Genomic DNA, 26,719 nt, shown 5'->3' on the forward strand with positions numbered 1-26,719 from the left:
TATTCCCCCCTTTCTCGTGGAAGGGCTGAATATGAGGAATGATGCAGGCTCACATTAAAACCCCATGATGTTATTACAAAAAGCAGCATGGATTCCTAGGCCAAGCTCCCTTTGAGAGAAAGACAGCAGGGAGTAATATAAATAGCATTCACACACACACACACACACACACACACATTTATATCTATATGGAATAGAATATATATATATATATATATGTGTGTGTGTGTGTGTGTGTGTGTGTGTGTGTATAAAACAGAACCAAATCCAGTGCATGGCAGTCTAGTTCTATCCTCACTTAACAAATCCTCTGAATGAATCAGATCTTAGCACAGCTCAACAGGAGGATGGCATTAAGATTACACATATGTGTGTGTGTGTGTGTTTGCACGGGTACGTGTGTGTTTGCATGTGTCTCCACATTATTGTGAGGGCATGTATGTGTGTGGGGGTGTTTATGAATGTGTATGCAATATGTGTGTGTGTGGGTGTTTTTGTGAATGTGTGTGTGTGTGTGTCGGGGGGGCTGTGAATATGTGTGAATGTGTGTGGGGGTGTAGGTGTGTTTTTGTGAATGTGTGTGGGGTTGTTTGTGAATGCATTTGATGGATAAGACATGAGGTTCAGTGGGGAAGGTGTGTGTGTGTGTGTTTGTGTGTGTGCGTCTGGGGGAGGTGCTCAGGCCAGAAAAGCAGACTTGTCATCCAGTTCACGCTCTCCTAACTCAAGTTCCCCCCACCATCCCTGTCAAAATCCATGGATCAAGGACAGTTGACAGAGCCCGAGGGCCAAACACACACAGCTGGGGCAGGTAACAATGACGTTGCTTTAGATGGTATCACATCGCCTCTAAAATGTGGACTGCATATGTCTCAATGCCATTTTAACTCCCAAAGAAACAAACCAGCACCGCTGGGATGCTATGCTACCTGTCCACAAAGTTACACTAAAAACAGAGTGCAAACATCTTTTTCAATCCGTCTGTCACCAAGGTTACATTCCTATTGCAGGATTAGTCACCACTGGGTGGCACGGTGGCGCAGCGGTTAGCGCTGTTGCCTCACAGCAAGGTCCTGGGTTCCAACCCCGGGGTTGTCCAAATTTGGGGGGTCGTCCTAGGTCGTCCTCTGTGTGGCATTTGCATGTTCTCCCCGTGTCTGCGGTGGGTTTTCTCAGGGTGCTCCAGTTCCGCCCCCCCCCCCATCAAAAAGACATGCATGTTAGGGTTAATACTCCGTTGTGCCCTTGACCGGGGCAATGGAAAGAAGAACTGGAGTTGGTCCCCGGTGCGGCACAGCGGCTGCCCACTGCTCCTAGCTACACAGCTAGGATGGATTAAATGCAGAGCGTTATTTCCCTATAGGGATCAAGAGTATATCAAAACCAACATTTAAAAAAAATGAAGTCCTCCAGTTCAAATCACATGGCGGAAGCAACAGATGAAGTACATCAAGAGGTGATCACAATAGACAGTCCGAGTCCGAGGCTCAGCTTTGTAACATCATCCAAACTGTCTGTCCCGTAGCCAAGGTAGCCTGTCAGTGAGGTAAAATTGCCTCTGGTAATTTGTGCCTACGTCAGTTTCCTCACTCAGGTAAGTTTTTGTTTTCCCCTCCCTTTTCATTTCACAGTCAGAGGAGTTTCTATGCGACAGTATTTTCTCCAGCATGACTCCGCCCCCTGGTGGCAGCAGGCTCCCAGTACAGCTCCCCGCCATCATACTGGACAGTTCCCTAACGGGAACCACTGCTCCTTGTCTAGCCACTGTTCCTCCATCGTGATGTTGGTTGCAGCAATGAAGTTTTTTTTGCTTTTCACAGTCACTTCCAACACCTTGCCATGCAGCGAGGGGACTTCACGGTACTCCAACTGTACAAAAGAAAAAGAAAAAAGAAAAAGTGACATTTAACATATGAAATAACTCAATTGCAGCAAGGAGGTCAAAGAGAGGGGTGACTAACAGTACCATCATGTTACTGGTAAACTGTAGACCACATGTCTCCATGAGGCACAAGGTACGTTTTCTTCACTCCATTGCTACAACCGTGAAACGGACAGGATTCTGTCCGTCACCACCCTCGAGACAGAGAGCTCCTCTCTGTTTGCATTTCTCCATGGGTGTGAGATAGCTTCACTTGGTAACACTAAGGCAGTAAAGGGCAGTAAAGCATGTAGAAAGTGCCACGGGTCATAGTCCACTCGGCTGAACTCTGGAAGATAAAGTCAGGCTCGGACGGTGGAGAAAGTGGACACACAAACAGCACATTATGGTCGAAATAGAAGTTTAGCAAAGGCAGAAAATGTCCATCTTACAGAAGAAATATTAAATTGTAGGATTTCCATTGGAAAAACCACTTGTGCCGCATCATTCTGAACTTATAATTTTACTTTCATTTGCTTGATCGGTGAGCATTATCATTTCCGGCCTGGTACAGTATTGTATCTTGGTTTGTGTTGGGTTGTGTGTCCAGGCTGAAGGCACGCCTGTAACGTATCTGTAAAGGTACCTTGTCATCAGGCTCTCCCGCTCAAAGAATAACACCGCAAAGCCGCCCAACTTAAACATCCAGTGAACTCCCTATTATAAAAACTTTCATGGACGATAACAAGTAGCAAACAAGTTGTACCAGCTCATTGAAGGTTGGATTGTCATTATTGCGGACCATCTTGGTCTTCCTCTTGGAGCGGCTGTGGGGGTCTGGTCTTAGACGTGTAACAACATAGGCATCAGGATTAGAGCCGTTGGCCAACCTCTATTGAAGATATAATCAGTACATCATCAGTAAAACATCACGTAATTTTACACAAGATACAGACTGATAAAGGCCCATGATGAGTAGAGATTTACACATTAGTAGCTGGATTTACCTTTTTGTAAAGATGTAAAATGTAGAAGTAAATTGAACTCACGATGTTTTTCAGGTGTTTGACCAAGACTGATAACTTGCGGTCTGCATAAGACAGGTAGAGCTGGATTTGAGGGATCCCCTCTGCAACAGACAGCTGAACTAAGCATCACTGCAAATCAGTACCAGCACAATTTCACTTCTTTTTTTTGCCCCCCCCCTTTTCGCCCCAATTGTATCCGGCTAATTACCCTACTCTTCCGAGCTGTCCCGGTCACTGCTCCACCCTCTCTGCCGATCCGGGGAGGGCTGCAGACTACCACACACCTCCTCCGATACATGTGGAGTCGCCAGCTGCTTCTTTTCACCTGACAGTGAGGAGTTTCGCCAGGAGGATGTAGAGTGTGGGAGGATCACGCTACCCCCCCCCAGTTCCCCCCCCCCCCCCGAACAGGCGCCCCGACCGACCAGAGGAGGCACTAGTGCAGCGACCTGGACACATAGCCATATCTGGCTTCCCACCCGCAGACACGGCCAATTGTGTCTGTAGAGATGCCCGACCAAGCCAGAGGTAGTACAGGGATTCGAACCGGCGATCCCCGTGTTGGTGGGCAACGGAATAGACCGCTACGCTACCCGGACACCCAGTGTCACTTCTGATTCATCAGAGGCTTGAAACAAATATGACATGCTCCTTATAGAGAACAGGGAAATTGTATAGACACAGAAGCAAACTTGTTCACGGTGTTTTTTTTCCTCATCGCAAATAAACATTGGTGAGTTGTAAAATTCTTCCCTGAGACCTCTGTGACAACATTTCTTTCACGTGGCCCAACCTTTCACAGATAGAGGAGCAGAAAATTACCCTTCACCACACTGTCTTGAGCTGTCTTGGGGCCATCCAGAAACAGGCTGCAGACAAACTCATTCTGCAAGACAAAAGAGCAGCAGAGGATGGTGAGCCATGACCAGAGGGAACACACAAGAGTTGGGACACAGAGTAGCTTTTAATGGTAGTGAGAAGAGGGACATACCCCCTTGCACGGTCCCTCAAAAAGCTCCTTCAGGTACTTATTCAACAAGGACATCTTCTTGCCTGGTCTGAAGGACATCTGATACCAGATAGGGAATCTGGAGGAGGGGGGAAAAGGAGGATGTGTGTATACAGAGCACATCATGGAGGATAATATGGTCTTCAATGAAGACAGTGATATGATCTGAGTCTCCACTCACTGTGGCAGCGTGGACTCTATGAAGTGTTTCTGCAGCTGCTTGTGGATCAGCTCAAACTGCCCAAACGTTTTCTCGAGATTCAGATAGCCATCATCGATGGTCACTCTCAGCTCATATGTCTATGAAAAGACAAGAAGGCCGATGCTTAAGAATGTGTCCTTCTGTATCAAATTCTAAGCATAGTGCACAAAACCACCCAGCTGTTAACCAAACCTAAACTGCTGCTTGATGAAATTATGACCTTCATCCATAATTTTTAATCGTGCAGTGAGATAAGCCTCATTTCAGAATTATTGTACAACCCAAAGAGTAGCCTTCTTTTTAACTGTGTTTACTCTCTGAAATGCGTTTGTTGGCGCTCCTGCATGGAGATGAGCTGCATTTGTGATTTCACCCTGCAGTGAGCCCAGTGGGAACGAATGGGCACATCTGTGGCCCCGTTGTTTCAGACAAGGCACTCGCTCCCTCCCTCCAACCAGATGGATGGTTGAGCCTGACAAGATGAAGCCCCCTCTGATCAAAGACTGGCCTAATGCTGACAACCAGCAGCAACCACTCCTCTCAGCACTGGGGAGTGAGGTGAAAGGCAGTCCGATGGCCCAGGATGCCCCCGTCTGACTGCAGACAGCAAGCTCACTGTGACTCACCCTGTCAGCAGGATGCAGTTGGTTATTCCTCTCAGAGCAAAAAAAACGTGAACTTGCGGTCTCTTTGTGGCAAGGAGAGTTTTAACAACTCCTGCAGCTACTCTTATCTGACAGAACCCTGTCATGCATCAGACAAGCAAATGCCTTTATTGTCTTTTCAGGTTGAGAACAACATTGGTGTTTTTACTAAACCTTTAATGGCGAGATTTTTTTGACCTGAGAGCTGATGTGTTGAGAGAAACATGCAGCCTCACCACATCCTTGCCCTTGATGGTGTATCTCTGGATGACTGCTTCCTGGATGTTGTTGCTGGGGGCTGGGCTGTGGGTCTGGCTTGCCGGGCCAGGTTTCTTCCCCTGGGCTATGATGTGCGTCAGAAAGTTGAGCTTGACAGCAAAACTGTCCATGCTCTCCTTGATCTTCCTGAATTAGGACAGATGCAGACAAGCTGTCAGTGCTGCAGCAAGATGAAATTGCCATGAGTTAATGCAGCCATAAATACCTTTAATACGGGTATATGCTGAAGATTCAAACGATAATTGTGACTGATGAAGCTCATTTTTAAAGTCGGCAAAGTGTCAGAGAAACTGATGGGGACGATATCCGAGCAAGAACTTTATAGACTGATAAAAGGCATGCCTCATATTTGGAAAGATTTTCTTTTTTTTGGGGTGGGGGGATTTCCCCCTTTTTTTCCCTCCCTATTCTATTGTACTTGGCCAGTTACTCCACTCTTCTGAGCCATCCCGGTCGCTGCTCCACCTCCTCTGCTGATCCGGGGAGGGCTGCAGACTACCACATGCCTCATCCGATACATGTGGAGTCACCAGCCGCTTCTTTTCACCTGACAGTGAGGAGTTTCACCAGGGGGACGTAGCACGTGGGAGGATCATGCTATTCCCTCCAGTTCCCCCTCCCCCCCGAACAGGTGCCCCGACCGACCAGAGGAGGTGCTAGTGCAGTGACTAGGACACATACCCACATCTGGCTTCCCACCCGCAGACACGGCCAATTGTGTCTGTAGGGATGCCCGGCCAAGCCGAAGGTAACACGGGGATTCGAACCGGAGATCCCCGTGTTGGTAGGCAACGGAATAGACCACTATGCTACCCGTACACCCAGAATAGAAACATTTAAGACAAATGGCACAGTACTTGGTAAAATAGGAAGTGGCCTCCAGGTCTGAATCGTGAGGTCTCAAGTTATTCTGGACGTAACGCAAGTCACTGATGTCCTTCATCTCTGGCATTCCTGCACCTAGCATCTGTACACCATTCACACACATACAAAAACACACATACAATAGGACTTCTGTGATTTAATTATATCTATTGATTTTGCTGCTGTGAGTTTGTTTCTGTTTGTGATACTCGGTCTGACCAGCTGCAGCAGGCTGAGCACCAACGCAGTGCGCCGTCTGATCACGTTGTAGGCTTCACAGCAGAGCTCCACAAAGCGGTGAAAGCGCTGTGGCTTCTGACCGCCGCCTGTGATGAAGTGCTGCATTTCTGAAGTGAAGATGAATGGCGCTCGGTCCCTATACAGGGGCAAAGTTGGAGAGGAAGAAGCAAAACTTTGTGCTCAGTGATGTAGACTTCCGGGCCCATTTTTCCTGGAACCCAAAGTTGTCCAGTTTAGTACAGCCGGTGTGTGCAATGACTAACTAACTAAACAGTCAAGGTCTCCGCTTGTTATAAATAGGCAGCACATCAGCAACAAAAAACGCTATGTGTTTGAAGTGGTTCTGATCCATTCAAAACCATGAAATCAAGCACAATACACAAACCGCTATCTTCCATAATGGCTTTTTTGTACATTTATCCTATGATTTTGTGACCTGTAGTGAGAGAAAGGAGCAGGTTGAGGACAGCCTGGAGAGGTGGAGGTATACACTGGAGAGAAGAGGAATGAAAGTCAGTAGGAGCAAGACGGAATACATATGTGTGAATGAGAGGGAGGACAGTGGAATGGTGAGGATGCAAGGAGTAGGGTGGATGAGTTTAAATAATTGGGGTCAACTGTCCAAATTAACAGGGAGTGTAGAAGAGAGGTGAAGAAGAGAGTGCAGGCAGGGTGGAGTGGGTGGAGAAGGGTGTCAGTGATTTGCAACAGAAGGGTACCAGCAAGAGTTAAAGGGAAGCAGCAGTTACCTAAATAAGCTCATAGTCACTACAATATGATGTTTTTAAGGCTGAAATAGCCATTATTTGGCAATCCTTCCACTAATTGACAAGTTTCAATATACTAAAGCATGATGTATTGCCGTAGTAGGTAAAGGGCCAGCCTGCATAAGGTGCCCTGTGCTCAAAATAAAAAGGACCTTTTTTTGGGGGGGGGGGACTCATCCCTTTTTGTAAACTGACTGCAGCCCAGTAGGCCGATTAATCACTCTGTAAAGACTTTGAATACCTGATTTACACTCGAACAAGGGAATGTACACACAGACTTTCTCTTTTAAATATACAAGTCTCAATACCAAGATGTAAATATTGCCCCAACATGCTTAATATACTTGATCAAAACTCCTCTCATAGATTCGTTTCCAAAAACCACTTGTGTCTTGCAACACATTTACCTTTTGATGTTTGCAAACTTCTGTGCGTTTCCCATGATCTTGCCAAAGTCAATGTGAAACATGTGTCCATTGTGCTTCAGCATGATGTTGTCATTGTGACGGTCGCAGATTCCCAGGATGAAGGTAGCCACGCACCATCCTGCACACGAATGCAGGAAGTTCATCACAGCCTACACATACGGGAGGACATCACACAACAAGGTAAAGATCGCTGAACATTGCGGGGAATAACCAGCAATGAAAGAAAAAGGTCTACGTCTGTAGTGGAATCAAAGATTGTTTCTATGGAGTGACCCCTGACCTCCTCATAGTCCTCCTCGGTTTTGTTCCACATGTGGAACCATTTCTCCAGGGTGTCCTCACGGAGCGGCCCACCCAGACCCCACTCTTGCTGGATCTTCCCCAGGGTCACCGCCTCTGGGACCACCTCAACCAGACCTGGAAAGACAGGTGCCGACATTTATATGTACACCATCGCACTAGTATATGTAGCATTTTATTGATTGAACTATAAAATGTCACGTCACTTACTACAGCCGAGGGCTAACACCAAGGGCAGTCTGACAGGATGTGGAAGCGGGGCAGGCTAAGCTAACTGCTAGCACATGCAGACCGGCAGTTCCGACAGTCATCCTGGCATTTGCTCTCTTGGACAGTGATTTTTTTTTTATTATAATGTTGGCTATATGTGTTTTTGCATTTATTTATTTATTTGTTGTAGTTTGGATATATGTGTTTTAGTTTGGATGTGTGTTTTTGTCTTTGTGTTGCACTGCGGTGGGCTGGGGGGAAACAATATTTCATTGCATTTCATATGTGCAGGTGCATGGAATGAAATGAAAAGTAAATGTTCCTGATTCCTGATGTCACACCATAGAATTAGCACCAAAGACAGCAGAAAAATCTTCTGTCTTTACCCCCCACTTGTAAAAAAAAAAAAAAAAAAAAAGGAAAAAAAAGCAGGAAAGCAAGTAAAGCAAAGCACAAAAAAGAAAAAAAATTGCTGAAAGAATTTGCTTAACAGAGCATTTGCACACAAGCAATATTTGTGGACACTGGCTTCTGCTTTACAGTATTCCCACATCAGTGAGGAATCCCAGCCAAGACAATATGCATCCCAAAGTGAGATAACAAATTTTAGTCGATAAACGTTAACGTGCATTCACAATCAGAACAAGCATGTAAATGAGACTGACCCTGGTCTTTGCCGGTCGACAGACACCTATAGGTGACCATGCGCATGTCCAGCCCCTCCTGAAGCCAAACCCTGTCCATCACTCGCACTATCTGTAGTACCAGCATGTCCTGACGCAGGTTGTCACCTGTCTGCACACAACACATCATACAGTAACCACCAATCCAAGGAAACTTATGAGAAGTAGAAATAACAACAGTTCAAAGAAGTTAAAAAATCATGCAAATCAAGCATGGTACTGGTTTTAAGCATATAAACTGACATTTCAATAAACATCTCCTGGACATGTCATCAAACATGCCCAAGGGAGAGAAAAAAAAGCAAGCGAGCATAACAAGGGTTACCTACTGATGGTGAAATTTGGAAATCCTATTTCCATTGCTTTTCATCACATACAGTCCTGGCACTAAAAGTTAATTAATAACTCTTTTTGTAAAGCTTGTTTAAATTCTTTCTATATTATCTGGACAGCTATCATTGAAGAAAAAAAAAACGGTCTCTGTGGCCGCCCTAGACAATGTAAACAGAAAACGTTATCTGTACCCTGCTCCTCATCAGCCAATCAGGAGAGTTCTTTGCAAGCCAGCATCTCCATTGGTCCCTACTTGCTGTCAATCAGTTTGCATGTTCATGAGGGTCTTAAGACAGAAGTGATGGGGCGGATTCTTTTGCAGTTGGTTTTCAAAATATAGCTCTTGCTAACTTCCGCCCAGGATCGCTGACCCGCACTTTAAATGCCCCACATACGAGCTTTGCATAACCATGTTCTCTAACTGGCCAAAACGAGATTTACACGAGGCTTGAACGAGGACGCTGTGAAGCGGCTCGTGATGTTTTAAAGTAAAACCAACCTTGAGTGTGTTTCACACTTTCTACATCCATCATTTCAGCTGTTCGCCAAGAACGCTGTCACAATCAACGGTGACATGAAACTTAATTGCGAATGTAACGACTCAGACAGAAATGAATTTGAATGGTTATGTGGTATATTATTTTTATTAACTTTTCCACATCATGTGAAGATATGAACTTATTTGGTTTTATGTTGTTTACAATTTCAAATTTGCATAAAAATAGCTTAATGACGTCTGGTGGAAGTGTGCACAAAAAAAGAGACTCTCCCCACATGATTCAAATAAGTATAAACTATTATTATTATTTACAGTACCTTGCAGATGACACTTATATTTCTGGCCAGTGGGTCAGTACAGATGAAGGAGATTCTCAGAGGAGCAGCATTTGAATTGTAGAACTTACAGGCCTGGGAATTGGCACATTGACAGTACTAAATGTTCCTCCAAATCAGTCTAGTACATATTAATATATTACAGGTACTCTGCTATACATTATCTTACATCTATATCCACTCCCTTTATGCAGGCTGCTGGGTTCAGAGGCAGACGACAAGTGATCCCATCTTTAAAGAAGCCATCAATCCTCCATTTTCCCCTCTTTAGAACGTCCTACATATTCAACACATTGAAAGTTGGCACTCTTTATACACATTATGCTAAAGAAAAACTATGAATGATTCCATTTTGTTTGGAGACTGCATTTTGTTATGTCTCGTGGTATCCTAAATAACACAAGATGCATACCAACAAGATGCAATTCAGAAGGATAAACTTCAGATGGGGAGAGGGGAGGTTGGATGAATGTTGGATGAATGTTGGATGGATGTCGGATGTCTGCGTACCTTGCGTCGGGTCTTGTCAGCGATGCGAACTCTCTCTGAAAGCTGTGTGAGCAGGCTGACCAGACGGGTTTCCTGCTCCAGTTCCTGTCTCAGTGCCCGACCACAGCAGTGCTTCAGGGCAGCCTGCACCTTGATGAACCAGCTCTGGTAGTAAGCATCATCCTGGGCATCCACCAGCAGCCTGAGTGTATACACCGCCATAATGAGACGTGACCCTTTGTGTGTGTGTGTGTGTGTGTGTGTGTGTGTGTGTGTGTGTGTGTGTGTGTGTGTGTGTGTGTGTACTTCTCTGTGGATTGTCACTTTGTCGTGGTTGAGGAGCTTGCTTGGCCCTGAGATCCCAAGAGCAATGCCGTCTGGAGCTATGCTCCTGGTAGAGTCATCCATGGCAGTAAGGTCAAGGGGGAGGTCCCTGACAAAGAGCAATCCAACCAAGACGTCAACGGTGGAACAGGCGGAGGATGATGGCTGACTTTAGGGAAGCATCACAACGGCTGGGAAGGCGGATGAAGGCTGCAGCAGAAATGGGCCCCCAGTTGTCTTGGGTTTCATGCCACTGGATCCTGACCCAGATCTGTCAAGGACCGTGTGGTGGCTGTCTGTGCACTACTCTCCCTACGTTAAACAAAGTCACGCACAGGTGTCCTCCATAAAGGGAATCCACCCTAACATCCTGGATTAAGTCCTATGGTGACTGGCAAGTGGCAACGGGGGCAAGATTGTGAGATCTGGAAGCCCCCTAGTCATGAGCTGGCACATCAGGTGGTGGGTGCTAGATTCAGTCGCCGGGGTCTTGGAATGAGGTAGAAAGAGCCCTTTGGTAGCTGCACCCACACCTGAACAGCCCTCTAGGATCCACTCGGCTCACCCACACTGGGGAAGGGGCTAGAAAAGGTGCCCTAGAAATCGCCTGCGTCAAACCTCCTGACTGGATTACCGCATCCAGTGGGATCACCACATGTGGTCAGAAACATAGAAGCATGATCTTTGGAGCCAGGAATGTGTGCACACTGATGTATAGTGCAACCAGTGTCAGAACAGAGAAGAGAACTGCAATCATCACAAGAGAACTGAAGAGATGCCGGATTGACATAGCTGCCCTTTCTGAAACTCGATGGGCAGACGAAGGACAACTGAAGGGGGAGAAGGGTGGCTTTCCTGGAAAGGAAAAGCTGCTGAAGAACCCAGCTCCAAACAGTGGTATCTCCTTGACTATGTCACTATACGAACCAGGGACTGCTGTGACCTGAACAACATGAGGGCCATGATCGATGCAGATGACTGCTGGACATTTCATCTATTAAGTATATTGGTGTTGGACGGTCTAGGCCCACCTGATTTTCTCTGTGCCCACCCACACTGTACTTTCTGCCTACGCTACAGCTATAAACACGTAGCGACCATGTAATGTAAATATATAAATTTTTATTTTTTTTTACATTTTAATGTATATGCAGTTGAGTGCTTTTGTGTGCATGCTTGCTTCTTTATGTGGATGCGTGTGTGTGTGTGTGTATTAAAATGTCCAAGTATTCAAATGGGGAAAAAAATCATTGATGGGTGTGTTCCCAAAAGCAAAAGTGTAGTTAAAAATTCATGGTTACATTTCAATTAGCTCTAAGTACAGAAAATAACGTAACTGACAACTATCAATCTTCTTCAAGTTTTGCATATTTCTGTTTCAGCTATAATTTTGTGATTAAGGGGATCAATAAACAATACAACATTTTCTGACATTCAATTATTATAACCACAACACTGCCATATGACCCCCCCCCCCCCATCTCCCTCTCTCTCTCACCAGAAGAGCTGATGGGCAATCCGAATGTTCTTCAGGGATCGGTCCAACATCAGCATCACCAGAGGTCCATCTAAGTCCCTCTCACTCTTCAGTGCCTAGGAGACAGGACACTGGATAAAACCACCCATCTCTGAGATGGCACTATCAGTACCAGCACTTACACTACCGTCAGAGTTGTTATTTCTTCAACACGTTTGTACACAAAATATAGATACACAATGAATCCATGTTATGTACCACATGCATATGCCCAACAGAGAAAAGAATAGAAAACACAAAGAGCAGTGAGATGTCATCTGCGAAATGTAATATGTATTGTATTCTAAGATCAAATAAGGTTTCACTTACAAGGAATGCGACTTGGTGTGAAGCGAACATAAAAACAGAGGACATAATGCAAGTTCTATATGTAGAGAGGGCGGTCAAAGATTTATAAAACAGTGTAAGAATCTGGGAGTGGCTTGAAATACAGAGGGATGAAAGGAGTTTTGAGAATGATAAGTGTTTTTGTATAGAGCACACAATATAGAAAATCTGTATAAAAGAACACCTGCATGATGCAAAAGTCTGGATGGTGAGTCTACAATACAGTATGTTGCACTGCTGACAGGACATTTTACTACAAATACACCTTATACAGACTGAGTACTGACTTTGGTGGGTATGTAGTTTCAAATGTATGTAGGATGCAGTAAAGTAATATATGATATATCAAGTAAATTCAAGTACTAAATTGTAAGAATAAGACAGCTATAATTGACTGTTGGCTTCTTTAAACTAAAACGACTGGGATTTCACTCCTACCAAAAATGACCATGGGTGGTCAAAATGACCGCTGTTTTTTAAACTCTATATTCTGTCAAGATAAATACCCAGTTGAGATATTAATGGATCGCATATGTTAGTATGTCTGTCAAGAAATGACGGACACCAAAATTAACATTTTAACAACTTTAATACTATTTGTCAAACACTTTAAAATGGCTGTTGTCCAATGCCTGTAAATACTGCAATGCCTCGGTGGTAGTCATGGTGCGTCTGTAACGGCGTCTGTACCCAGACATGTTGGCAATAATCAAAAATCAAGTTTAGACTATTACTCTGCACTGGAGAATGCTAGTGTGTTTCTAGGACAGAGCAATGAACTTTGCGAAGCAAATGATGCGACCAACACACATCATAAATAGTGACATGACGCGCACAATCACGCGCAAATTACAAGCGGACATTTTGGCCGCTCATGGTCATTTTAGGTAGAGCTTATCATAACTTTTTTTTTGCAATTGACCTAAAACGCATTTTAATGCAAATATATGCAATTTTAGGAGCATTCAGGGAGTGGCAGGTCTGTATCTTTTTTTTCCTCACAAAGTTATTAAACTTTGAAAATCCAAAATGGTCATAATGACCGCCTTAAACCTGTGTATAAATGATGGCCCTGTTTGATTCCACTGTATACCAGGAGTTGGAGGTGGGTGGTAGCATCTTCACCTGAATTAACTGCGGCAGAAACTCCTCCAGCTCGCCATCTGAGATCTGCTCAAAATACTGCACCGCTGCCCCCCGCACTGTCAGGTCAGGAAAACTGAATGAGAAGGAATACAAAATCAAACAGCTCATTCGCAGCATAAAGGAAACTTTAAGGCACAGTTTTGTATTATGAAGCATCTTATTATAGAGATACAAGAGAGTTGTATAAGACTACATAAATGCAAGAATGAAGCTACGGATATCGTGAGGCCAGACTTTCACTAATATCTGGTTGCAATCTTTATCTGCCTTCTCTGAAATATTTGCTTGAGCAGTTTGTACAGAAAACTCCATAGCGATAGCTGATCTAGTTAAGTAATTTTCTGTGTATTGTCTAAAACCCATTTAACTTGGTCGACTGCCTTTTGCACTTTACAACCAGGTGCAAGAAAATCCCTGTATTCTAATATCTTAACCCACGAAAGCCCACCTGTCGCTAAGCAGGAACAGAGCCTCTTCAGGCAGATGGATGGGCCAGTTTTCTATAATGCTGTAAATCTCTGGGAGGTCCTCAGGCTGCCACCGGGGGGCGCCACCCAGCAGCAGGTGAAGAAAGGTGTGCTCTGGGGTACCGCAGTACCGCTTGCTCCACAAAAAGGCCTTCTCGTTCTCCGACAGACTTTGAGAAAAGCAAAAGCTCTTGTGAGGAACATAAGAAAGGGTGTACAAAGGGTGGGTAATGTCTACTCATCAGATATGTTTTATATATGTATGTGTATATGATGTCACTGAAGGAAAAATCATGGTCCTTGGTGTTCTTCTTGTACTCACAAGCAAAGACAGTTCTTCTTAGAGACGTCTGACATTTTCCTATGCAGCTCGTCACAAGGTGGGCTGACTACAATGGATCCAGGGAATGCATCAGGCTTCTCATACTTCCATTCGAACTGGTCTGGGAACTCCAACTGGGAGGAAAAAAAGCAGTGAAGGTTTTTGAATCAGTTGACTATCCTTAAACAGAAGCAGCCGAAAGTAGTAGTAGTAGTAGTAGTAGTAGTATGCTTAGGATATTGAAGCTGGAACTGCCAGGGGAGAGGAAAAGAGGAAGGCCAAAGAGGAGGTTTATGGATGTGGTGAGGGAGGACATACAGGTGGCTGGTGTGACAGAGGAAGATGCAGAGGACAGGAAGAGATGGAAATGGACGATCTGCTGTGGTGACCCCTAACGGCAGCAGCCGAAAGACAGAGAAGAAGAAGTTTTTGAATCATTTGACCAATAGGAGGCAGAGTTTCCTGATCACCACTGACCTGCAGGATGACCCCGGTGGGCTTCCTGTGGTCATCAGACAGGGCGGGCGAGGGAGGGGTTGCTAGTTCCACCAGCATGGACATGCTGAGCAGTACAGTCCCACTCACCAACGTGCTAGATAAACACACATACATGCAAACACAGACCAATACAGTAACGCCTCGTGACACTACTAGATTTGGACCTTTTTTCTCTCATGTCCCAAAAAAGCATGCCATGTGATGCAACAACTGGGTGGTGCGAGTTCATTCGGTAAACTCTAATTGACCTGCCATACTGGGTGGTGTGAGTTCATTCAGTAAACTCTAGTTGACCTGCCATACTCAGTCATGAATCCACGACCCCCTGGCTGTGGCAGCAGTACTTGCTGGTCTCTGTTCTGTTGTTGTAGGATCACACGGCGAGAGCATGTCTAACAAGAGCTTCACTTCTTTTTTGGATTTTGGATAATGAGTAGAAACACATGAATGAGAGTAGACCTCATGGCTGAAGTTTGGTCATTTGCTCTCAGGACATAACACAGGAGATACTAAGTGTGCTTTTTTGTGCATTTGTGGGCCTGACAGCAACCCTTTTGCTAAGACTGAAGATGCATGGACCAAGAGTTCATATATTGAATTATTTTTAATAATTCATAGGGTAAACAGGTGTTATGTTAACCATCCTCATTGAGTTTCACTGTGACTGCTACCCACGAATTGAACTTTTTAATTGAATCTTTGCAGTTTGCCAGGTCTGCAACAAACAGGCACGATGAAATTTTAATGGTTTTTATCGAGTTTTTTTTTGTTGACAAAACTATGATCCTCCATTATGAATACATGATGTGATGATTGGAATAAGGACATTCTAATGTCATAGCAATGGAGCCAGCAATGGGGTCAAAGTTCAATAAAAATTTGAGACTCAGTGATGGCTGCAATGATGAGATTGTAGTGTGACAGATTAACCAAAAGTATCAACAGAAATTCACAGAAAGTTGAATCAGTTCATCTGATTGTTGTTTTCGGTCGTTATGCCACTGTATTGTTTATAAGGGTGGGGATACCTGCAGTCAGCTGAGACTGAAGAGGTCACTTAGATGAGTGATGAAACGTTTCTGTCAATAAACGTTGTGTCCAGATGAAGTGATTCAACTTTCTGTGATTTTCTTCCTGGATTACTGAGCATGCATAAAGACATCAACCAAAATTATAGGGGGCCATCCATCTAATGGAACTATCACTGGTGGCAGCGATCGTAAATCACACTAAACTGGCCTTTATGTGTACTGGGCTGCTCCTCACCAGCTACCTGTTTGCCTGCTGCTATGTTTTGTATGGAGGATTTGTGTGTGTTTTGTGTGTTTTTGGGTTGACGCTGTCGGTGAAGTCAGCACAAACAATCAGATAAGTTTCCTCTAAAGCCAAAGAAAACTAATTTCACCATTTGTATCCATGAAAATATTCTATATGTACTTTCACAAACGAGTGTGGAGGTGTTGGAAGGAGCTTGTAAGTGTTGGGAGGAGCTTGTCAGTGTTGGGAGGAGCTTGGATTTATTGGGAGGAGCATGTCAGTGTTGGGAGGAGCTTGTAAGTGTTGGGAGCGGCTTGGAGGTGTTGGGAGGAGCTTACCTGTGGCTGTAAAGAGGTAGGACAGCCCACCGTAACAGGTCTGGGCTCTTGCCCTGCTTGGAACCCAGGAGGCGAAACGTCAGCATGGTCTCATAGGGCAGCTGGTTCACAGGCACAGGAAACACCATCCTAGTATCACAAACAGATGAACAAATATTAAAATGGCGCACGCACACACTGTGCACGCAAATGACAAATACACACACTCTCTCCATCTAATTCTCTCTACACACACACTCACATACAACTCGCAGCACAAAAATACACATGCTCTCTCCATCTCAGTCTCTTACACACATGCATAGACACATAAACGCATATACAGAAATGGACAAACACTAACACGTATACACACAAACTTTCCCCATTTCTCTCTCTCTCTCGCTCTCTCTCTGTCTCATTCACACATGTATAGCCACCAAAACATACTCGGACACACACACGCAGGGGTGTACACACATGGACACACAAACCCTGAAATGACTGACCACTCAAAGTAATAAGGACAGGAAGCAGGACGAGGCTGGCCTGTGCTGAATCAGCTGATTTCAAACACACTCGTGTGATTAAAGCCACTCTACGTTACAGCCCACAGGGAGGCATGACGGTCGACTACGGAAGAACTGCAGCTGGGTTTGCAAATACCATCTTGGTAAAGTCAGGTGACCTCACATTCGGTTACACTGGATCTTGTTGCCAAGCGACAAAGCAGTGCTGATGTTCTCAGAGACCCCGGCCTCACAGATTCTCTTCCCTCCGTATGTCAGGATGCAGGATATGGAGAAGTGATCAAAACTATACATGAGAACGAGAGAGAAAGAAATACCCAGCACCTTCTTAATGCTTTGTTCTACCTGCTTGTGTCTTTCTGTGAGACATGGCTGTGTTTAACGTGTGTGTGTGTGTGTGTGTGTGCGTGTGTGTGTGTGTGTGTATGTGCCTGGGTAGAAGCTTAGAATGCGTGTGTGTGTTTGTGTGTGTGTGTGTGGGGGGGGTGCCTGGGTAGAAGCATAGAACATGTGTGTGTGTGCGAGCACGTGCCTGAGTAGAAGCATAGAACATGTCTGTGTGTGTGTGTGTGTGTGTGTGTGTGCGTGCGCGCATGTGTGTGTGCCTGGGTAGAAGCATAGAATGTGTTGATGTGGGTGTGTGTATGTATGTGAGTGTGTGCATGTGTTTGCGCATGTGTTTGTTTGTGATTGTAGTTTCTAGTGTAAATATGAATGTGTATGTGTGAATGTCTGCATAGAAATGTGTGTGTGTGTGCATGCTTGCGTCCATACTTGACAATCCAGTTGGGCTGCAGTTTGTAGAGAGCAGCGATGGTGAACTGCAGGATTTCGCTGTGGTATGCGGCGTTGCATGTTGGAGGGTTGTGACAGACCTCCTGGCCCCTGAAGTCTGACTGGAAGTTGTCAAAAAAGACCTGCAGCACTTTGACAAGGCTCTTGTGGAGCATGACCATCCCTGGGACACATACAGAGTAAATGTAATGACACTTGGGTCAAATAGTACAGAAATACAAGTTTGCATCAGGTATTAAACAACATCCCCATCCTGCAAACCCTGCAGGATTTGTTCTGTACCAAACAAATCTTCATTGCATGCTGTTAGATTGTGTCCCCCTCCTCCGTAAACCAAGTCTAATAAAACACCTCCCTCATGTTTTACAAATGATTCCTTCATGAGATGATACAGTAGTGCAGTCATGACTCCAAGGCTGTTGCAAGCACCTACCGGTCTCACAGTTGGACATCTCATGGTGACTCTGAAAGAAGAGATGGAAGGAACATGACTTTGTGAGCTCTTCAATGGGAATGAGTAGGTGCTCTGCTACAGTAGGGTTTTTGCGACGCATTGGTGCTCAGTATCACAGTGGGTAGTACAGAGACAACACACCGTCATTTCATCCATCCATTATTCAAACCAGTTATCCTGCTCTCAGGGCCACGTGGATGCTGGAGCCTATCCCAGCAGTCATTGGGCGACAGGCGGCGACAATTTAGTATGGTTGATTCACTTGACCTATATGTCTTTGGACTGTGGGAGGAAACCGGAGCACCCGGAAGAAACTCACGCAGAGAACATGCAAACTCCACACAGAGCACGACCCGGGATGACCCCCAAGGTTGGACTACCCCGGGGCTCGAACCCAGAACCTTTCAAAAGCACTTTAATACCTTGGTTCTTATGAAAAGACAAATGGAGCTAAGAGTAGATGCTGAAAAAGGTGTAAAGACTTAAACATGCGAAGGACTCATGTGCATTAGAAGTGAAGTGTGCGGTGGTGTGCAGTGGGTCATACCAGGGCTATGGGCTTCAATCTGTTCATCTTGCCGATGGCCTTCTCCAGCTGCTGAGATGACAGTCCACACAGGAGGCTGCTGATGGTGCGGACCTCGTTCACCAGCACGTTGACATTCATCCCACACTGCAGACCAGCAGTGTTCAAGCAAAGTTAAATGAAAATTTGCAAAAGAAAAAACATTTGTATTGTATCTTTTAATCTCCTATGGGTGGGGTTTGCAACATACAGTAGAGCAATACAGTCAATGTACTGAAGTTTAGACCATCATAGAAAAGCATACATGTTTTTTGTAATCACTGTTAGCTATAGAAGTATTATATGTCATTCTTATACATACTTTAGGACTGATAATTTCCCTTACTTACTTTCCTTCAGTCACTTTAAAGTGGTCAGACTCACCTCTCTGGCGGCCAGTGCAGGTCAAAACAAATGCTCAGAATTACTTACAGATCCAAATACTATCTGACCCAGTGAAGGATTTGAGCATCCACTTATCTATGAGCAGACAATGAGGGTTAACCTTGCCTTGCTGTGCACTGACCTGACTTTTCATTAACTCCTTCATCTCTTTGTTGTAGCTGTTCAGCACATCCTGCAGAACCAACCTGGAATGACAGAGACAGACGGATGAGCGGAAAGACATATAGACAGACAGATAGTCAGACAGACAGTCAGACAGACAGCCAGACAATCAGACAGACAATCAGATAGTCAGACAGACAATCAAACAGATAGACGAATGGACAGACAGACAGTCAGAGAGATGGATGGACAGACAGACAATCAGACAACCAGGCAGCCGGACGGACAGTCAGACAGTAAAACAGCCAGACAGACAGACAGTCAGACAGATAGTCAGACAGACAGTCAGTCAGACAGACAGACAGACAGACAGACAGACAGACAGACAGACAGACAGACAGACGGACAGACAGTCAGATAGACAATGAGACAGACAGGTGGATGAAAAGACAGACAGTCAGTCAGACAGACAATCAAACAGTCAGACAGATGGACAGACAGTCAGACGGATGGACAGACAGACAGACAGTCAGGCAGACAATCACAGTCAGACAGATAGATAGTCAGACGGACAGATAAGCAAAAAGAAGCAGAACCAGTAAGTAAAGGCACCTTCCTTATGTTTTCTAACAACAGACATTTGTTGACATGTGATCCTTCTACCAGTGATCAATGGAGTCTTGCCAGTAAAAAAGTATTCCTGCATAGAGTAAAAACCAGAGGGAAATAAGAAAGCTGCTCTGAGACCTAAAACAAATGATAAGATGGTACCTGGAGGTGTTGAAGACGCAGGCAGAGCCCAGCAGTTGATAGAGGTGGCATGGGGCCCTGTCATCCTCCACCTCGACAAAAAAAGAGGAGAAAGAAAACCAGTAAACATTGGAGACTATGTGAGGCAATAAATGTAGACCATTCCCATGTATTTTGGCTTTGTCCTGAGATTGTACACTTCTGGGAAAATGTTCATAAGATTATTAATGAAATCCTGGGCGATGATATACCCATGTCATGTATGGTACTGTACTTTGGTAATATGACAGGAGATATTGAGTTAAGAGAAGACAGATATTTGTTGAAAATCTTGTTGGCAACTTGTAGAAAGGCCATTAGGAAAAGATGGCACAAGGCAGAACCACCAACACAGGATGAATGGCTGAAAATAGTGAATGATATATGATATGGAAATTATAACTGACAGGATAAGAACTCAGGAGGAACAACGTCGAGAGAAATGGATGATGTTTACATGTCAACGACTAGATAAATAAACGATACAATGAATATGTCACAGAACTATATAAGCTTTGTGGAAACAGTGCAATGCAGATCTTTTTATGTTTTTGTTTTGTTTTCTTTGGTGTGTCTTTGTATAATGGAAAAATCAAGTATCAAAAAAAAAGAAAAGAAAAAAAAGAGTAGAAACAAATCCAGTAAACATTTGAAATATTTAGCATAGCCTCCTCTCTGTCTTTACAAGGAAGGAGGTGTTTGTGGTATTCACATTGTAGCCATCTCTTTTTTTTTTATATATGAAATGTGTTCAAACAATGCTTAAGGTGTGTTTGCTCTTTTCTGACTTTCACCCTGGTGTTCTGTTTGGCTCAAAATGACCTGTTTTAAATAAGTATTATTCAGAAATATCATTAATTGACATATTTTTTATAATTGAGATGAACATATGAGATTCACTGGATATTTTTAAATAAATTTTACAGTTGCATTGCCATAAAAGCCAATGGTGGCCTGGGCTGATGTGACCTGCAAACAGCACATCCATTACTGACAGTGCTGATGAACAGTACATGAGGGTTAAGACACAGACGAACTGATTCATTCAGTCTCACCTCGCTATGCAAAATCATGTCTCCACTGTCAACACAAATCTACACCTAGGCATGCAGCTTTTGATCGAATTGTAATGGTGGACTGTGCAGGATTTTGGTGACTTCATTGCATTCTCACTTGAAATGAACATCGGGCTTGAAAGAGTTGTCTAATAGAAGAGAAAAAGACTGGTTCAGTTTGAACTTGTGAGTCTGACACAAAGGGACTGTAAAGCCGGGCACAGTCACCTGTATTCCACTTCCTTATTGCTGCTAAATGTCAGCTAGGTGTGATGGTAAACAGAACAAAGTCAAGGAATCAGGGTGGAGGCCTCAAACACAGCCCTGATAAAGATGGCTTGGCCCACTGCCTGGTATACACCGGTGGCATTTTGAAACCAGTGGGCCGTACCTCTGGTAAATGATCTACAAAGCCCTTTTTGGGTGGGAAGTTAGGAGTGATTGAAAATAACTCACATGCCTGGCCAGTCGGTACTGGAGCTGGTTCACACGGAGCAGCCGGAGGGGGACCTCCAAGTTGAACTTGTGGTAGATCTGAATGCTTTCATGCACACCCAGGAGCTCTTCACTAAGGAAGGCAAGAGGAAGTGACATATGGCACCGAGTAGCATAATGAAAAAAAAATTAAAGCAAGCTGAAAAGACTATGTTGTATTTGAAAGGACCAATAGAAAAACCATGTCAGAGCCGAAGACTTGCTTTCTTAGGTACTCCTCAGAGTCGCACAGTTTCAGAAGGTGATGTTGGCTGCTAACATCGTGGCCCAGTAGATGGAAGACGGTGTCGATCAGGTTCTGGACAGTGCTGTTCACTGGACAAACCATTTCAGTTATGAGTCCATCCACTTAGGGTCAAGGGTCAACAACTTTATCACTATGAATTGTTGTATTCTGCACAAACAAACTCACTATTTCCTCCCTTGCCTACCTGATTTTCCAACATAAACAGGTTCTTCTAGATGCCATTTCCTAGATATTCTTAGAAACAGTTAAGTTGCTTTCATTAATTGTTCCTGTGGGTTTTTTAAATGAGCGTCATACTGAAGAGGAAATGTTTGTGGAAACTTGGTGAACATCGTGACTAAACTTGATGTTGAAAACAACATGCACCATATTGCCTGGCACTGACTTTTCAACAAAAAAAACCAATACAAATAATAACAAGATACATGTAACGTTAAAACGCCTCAACCCCTTGAACTTTGACCTTTATCAGTCTTCACAACTTTGAATTTGTGGATGGCAATATCTCTTCCAAATAGAAAGTCAAACGTTTTGGTGTCAATTTGAAGTACATCAAACCACTTATGACAAAGAAGCCAAAAAATGATTTTGACCTTTTTTGTGACCTTGACCCAATTAACTCCAGAATTTAATGAGGTCCTCCATGAAAATATTTTCCTAAAATGTCTTGTCATTTGCTGTCGCCAAGTTCCCATCAACTTACTGACAGGGAAAATATCAACCAACTTACTCTTAGCATAAACATATCATTCTTTTTTTGGGGGGGGCTTTTTTTCCCCCCCTTTTTCTCCCTAATTGTACTTGGCCAATTACCCCACTCTTCAGAGCCGTCCCGGTCGCTGCTACACCCCCTCTGCTGATCTGGGGAGGGCTGCAGACAACCACATGTCGTCTCCGATACATGTGGAGTCGCCAGCCACTTTTTTTCCCCTGACAGTGAGGAGTTTCGCCAGGGGGACGTAGCGCATGGGAGGATCACGCTATTCCCCCTAGTTCCCCCTCCCTCCCGAACAGGCACCCCGACGCACCAGCGGAGGCGCTAGTGCAACAACCAGGACACATACTCACATCCGGCTTCCCACCCGCAGACACAGCAAATTGTGTCTGTAGGGACGCCCGACCAAGCCAGAGGTAACACAGGGATTCAAACCACTGACCCCCATGTTGGTAGGCAATGGAATAGACCGCTATGCTAGCCGGATGCCCCAACATATCATCCTTAATAAAGCCCTGGCCTTTTCTTTCTGCAGCATGGGGACAGATGGAGGGGTATCTTACAGGTGGTGGGGAGGGGTAGCTGGTGGCTGTCCCAGTCGGTCGCCACGGTAACCCTCACCTCTGCCGCCTGTAACAGCGCAGGATGGATAGGCAACACTCGGGCCCACACCACCCCTGAGTTATGGACCCAGTCTGTGTGTGGGTACCTGGACATTAACCTAAGGAGAACATGACAGAGACAATGCCTTGAAAATTAATGTGAAACTGAAAGCATGATGAAAAACATGTCACTGCAGGTGGTGTACCTTATATGTAACAAAGCTACTTCACAAACTTACTCCATATTTTCCGTTTAAAAGTTTCCTTGTATAAGGTGAACAAATATAAGCAGGGAGCAACATTTGCTATTTATGATGTAATAAAAAGGTACAGTCTGTAATGGCATGCATGTGGCAACCCCAAACGGGAGCAGCCAAAAGTAGTAGTAGTAGTAGTAGTAGTAGTAGTCTGTAACGGCATACTGTGACAGGACGAGCACTCTGCTGACAACAAAACACATGATGTACATCGCCATCGGGTCAACATTGTGAATTTGTTTGAGAAATGGAGACAACTAAAAGCTTCAAAATAAAGTGCAAGTGATGTAGAATCCGCTAATTTTCTCATTCACAAGTAATAAAGCGACAAGTCTGATCAAAACGGCAGAAGTGGGGTGGACAGCTGCTCTGTATGTAAATTGCGGATTGTACTTTTAAGCAGAGGGCAACCTTCTGGACCTTCAATAGGTCTGGACACTGCTTGGCATCCTGCGCATCATATTCTTCATAAATTTTACAAGTCCATTATAATTGTGTTATCCTCTTTCAATGTTGTATTGTGTAAATTGCGTAAACACAACATCCATTGCACGCTGTTCGTCTTGGGGGAGAGATCCCTCCTCTGTTGCTCTCCCTGAGGTTTCTTCCTATTTTTTCTCCCTGTTAAAGGTTTTTTTTTTTAGGGAGTTGTTCCTTATCTAATGAGAGGGTTTAAGGACAGGCTGTTGTGTTGCTGTTAAGCCCACTGAGGCAAATTTATAATTTGTGATATTGGTCTATACAAATAAAGTTGATTTGATTTGATTTGATTTATTCAGTGAATATCCAAGAAAAAGTATTGAAAGAATTTTTGTACTACTAATAAATATTTTTTAATTACTTTTATTCACTGAAATAATAGTAATAATTTCTAGATCATCATAAACTTGGACTAATGTGTCTTGGCAAACAGTGGGTTAATATAATGGAACAGGAAATGGACCAATCATAATTTTTCCTCCGATGGTATCTGGGTGAATCAGTGGCTTCCCCGTGCCAGGACCTTCGGTAGCTGTCACTGAATGCCTGCATGACTTCAATTCAAGTCAAATGTGGGCATGAATTTGATTTTGACAGTTGTCTTAGTCAATCATATTTTGTTGAGATGTGGGAGGAACAAAATCCCGACATCTTCCGGGTATTCGCAAATTTGATAATGCTTAAAGGCTTTAAGCATTTCTTCCCTCAAAAACAACCAAAGGCTTAAAGTAGTCATATTGAAAAACATAATCCAACCATTTCCATCAAAGTAGTTGGAATTACCACTTGGCGAGCTCATTTTGGAAGAAAACCTTCAGAACACTTAATCTGTTTTAATGTGGACTTAATTCTTTTTGATTAATCACAGCAGGATGGTTAAAGCTAATAGGCCATCTGGTCTTACCTGGACGTTGCTGTGCAGAAGGACGCTAAACTCCTGGTGCTGCCTTGTGGAGTATCTATCAGTTTAATGCTCCATGTGTCCTGCGGATTCAAAACAGACAAATCCTAGACCTGGTATTTTCCTCCAGTTCATGTTACTTTTAAGAACTGATCATTTCATTCCTTCAACAAAAGCCTCTTTATTGCTGCTGAAAGAAAAAAAAAAAAAGGGAATCACTCACATGACGGTCTATTTCAGTGTTGGAGCGGTTAAGCTTGATGGCGGATAAGGTCAGGTCACAAGAGAACCGTTTTTGTGAATTGCTGAGAGGGGGCCGTATCCTGGGGGGTATCGGAGGGGGGGCCATGCCTGTTCTGGTTGCCGCCCCTGCATTCGGAAGCATGGTTCTGGGGAGAGGGGTCGGACCGGCGGCGGGGGGAGCCCCGTTCGTTCGCCGATGGCTGTTGGGATCCAGTCGACTGCTGGCCCCCAGAGCCCAGAGCTGGGGTCCCTGCATCTGGGTCGGTGGTACGGCTGTGGCCGTACTGCTCTCGTACAAATTCACTTCATCCTCCTCAGGAAAGACTTGGAGGTAATGGGGGAGGTGCTCCGTCAGAGGCGTGGGGGTGTCTTGCCCCCGGAGTGCTTCATACTGCCTCTCAGGGGGATCCATGACATGTTAGAGATTAAAAGGCGTGCACCTCCTCCGCCGTGCACAGATCTCTCTCACCTGCAGTCAGGAACTAAATGTTACAGAGAGAAATCATTTGGTACGGTTTCAGATTAGTCTGTTATGTGGTTATAGGGTTAGTCTCTATTTCACTTACAAGACGTATACACGTCCACGCTTCAATATGACTTATTAACCTGAGGATTTACGTTGGTCTAATGATTAACAGAATTTCAAAAGTTAACAGGACATTTGTTCGTGTGCCGCCATGCTATGAAAAGCAAAGCGAAAAGACATATTGAAAAAGAAGCAACACCTCAATCCCTGACAAGAACTCTATTATACTTATTGTTGGATTTCAAGTTTGAAATCAAACAAACTTGTGTCTAAAATGACCAGGTCACATATCACATTATACTTATCTTGAATGAATATTAGCTGTCTTATTAATAACTGTACTAGTTGACTCTTCTGGATGATAAATTACTATTGTTGGTAACATACCATCAAAGTTCTGGCAATTGATTCCCTGATGTCCTGTGCTGAATACGTCCTGCAGCCATGCACAGCTGCTTAGACTGCTATTATGGAGGCTTTACCCCCCTCCCCTTCTCTCTCTCTCTCTCTCTCTCTCCTCCCTCTCTCTTCCCCCCCCTCACTCTCTCGCTTTCACTCTCTCTCTCCCAACCCTTCTTCTATGTTCTATGTAACATCACGCCCTCTAATGGAAATCAGAGAACATCACATTTGTCTGCTTACGTTTTATAGTTAAAAAAAAAAGTCCCTTGTGCTTTTAATTGAAGTAAATAAATAAACAGGTACACAATTATTTTCACTTTTGCTTTCATTCTTCATGTAAACTGGTGGGAAAGTTGCATAATGCTTTATGGCCCATTGTTAGCACAAGCTGGAGATGCCCATTCATGCCTTCCATTTTCATACTGATAATGTTTCATTGATTTCCCTCCCCTAAGGCTTAGCACGGCTGTCTGGTCCAACCAAACTGACTACATGACATCTCCTCCTTGCTCAGGAACGCAACTGAGCAGGTTGAACTATTCTTACCATTCTGTCCCTGTAAGGGTGTGCCTCATGTAAAAAAAAAAAGAGTTGTTGAATCTCTTTTTTGGCTTAATTTGTCTAAATTTCTCCAAAACTAGCAGCAGTTTACATCTGCTTCACATCCAGGTAAGGTCTATAATCCCATGGTCTTGCATCACAGCCTGACTTTGAGCTCTGTGTAAGGAAACATGAGCTGCTGTGTTCTCTTGTGTATTATGTGTAAACCTGACACTCAGACCATTTACTG

The 26,719-nt window shown here is 44.2% G+C and overlaps 1 protein-coding gene across 1 annotated transcript; it reads right to left on the minus strand.

Annotated features, from left to right (window-relative positions):
• Positions 1 to 272: 272 nt before the first annotated feature.
• Positions 273 to 25,413, minus strand: pik3c2g (phosphatidylinositol-4-phosphate 3-kinase catalytic subunit type 2 gamma). The gene is made up of 32 exons (XM_056282335.1): positions 24,982 to 25,413; positions 24,762 to 24,841; positions 23,082 to 23,239; positions 21,760 to 21,871; positions 21,518 to 21,629; positions 19,989 to 20,059; positions 19,237 to 19,300; positions 18,693 to 18,818; positions 18,125 to 18,155; positions 17,671 to 17,854; positions 17,060 to 17,182; positions 16,388 to 16,516; positions 14,772 to 14,886; positions 14,295 to 14,428; positions 13,954 to 14,142; positions 13,485 to 13,578; positions 11,994 to 12,088; positions 10,193 to 10,373; positions 9,852 to 9,959; positions 9,665 to 9,757; positions 8,498 to 8,627; positions 7,603 to 7,739; positions 7,302 to 7,471; positions 6,107 to 6,263; positions 5,881 to 5,990; positions 4,981 to 5,149; positions 4,080 to 4,198; positions 3,881 to 3,977; positions 3,719 to 3,775; positions 2,911 to 3,003; positions 2,628 to 2,753; positions 273 to 1,869 (listed from the first exon to the last, which is right to left on the minus strand). The coding sequence occupies exons 1-32, from the start codon at positions 25,411 to 25,413 to the stop codon at positions 1,717 to 1,719; spliced, it is 4,149 nt and encodes a 1,382-aa protein (XP_056138310.1). The 3' UTR covers positions 273 to 1,716.
• Positions 25,414 to 26,719: the final 1,306 nt, after the last annotated feature.

Source organism: Lampris incognitus, chromosome 6 (genome assembly GCF_029633865.1).
Source record: "Lampris incognitus isolate fLamInc1 chromosome 6, fLamInc1.hap2, whole genome shotgun sequence".
Classification (NCBI taxonomy): domain Eukaryota; kingdom Metazoa; phylum Chordata; class Actinopteri; order Lampriformes; family Lampridae; genus Lampris; species Lampris incognitus.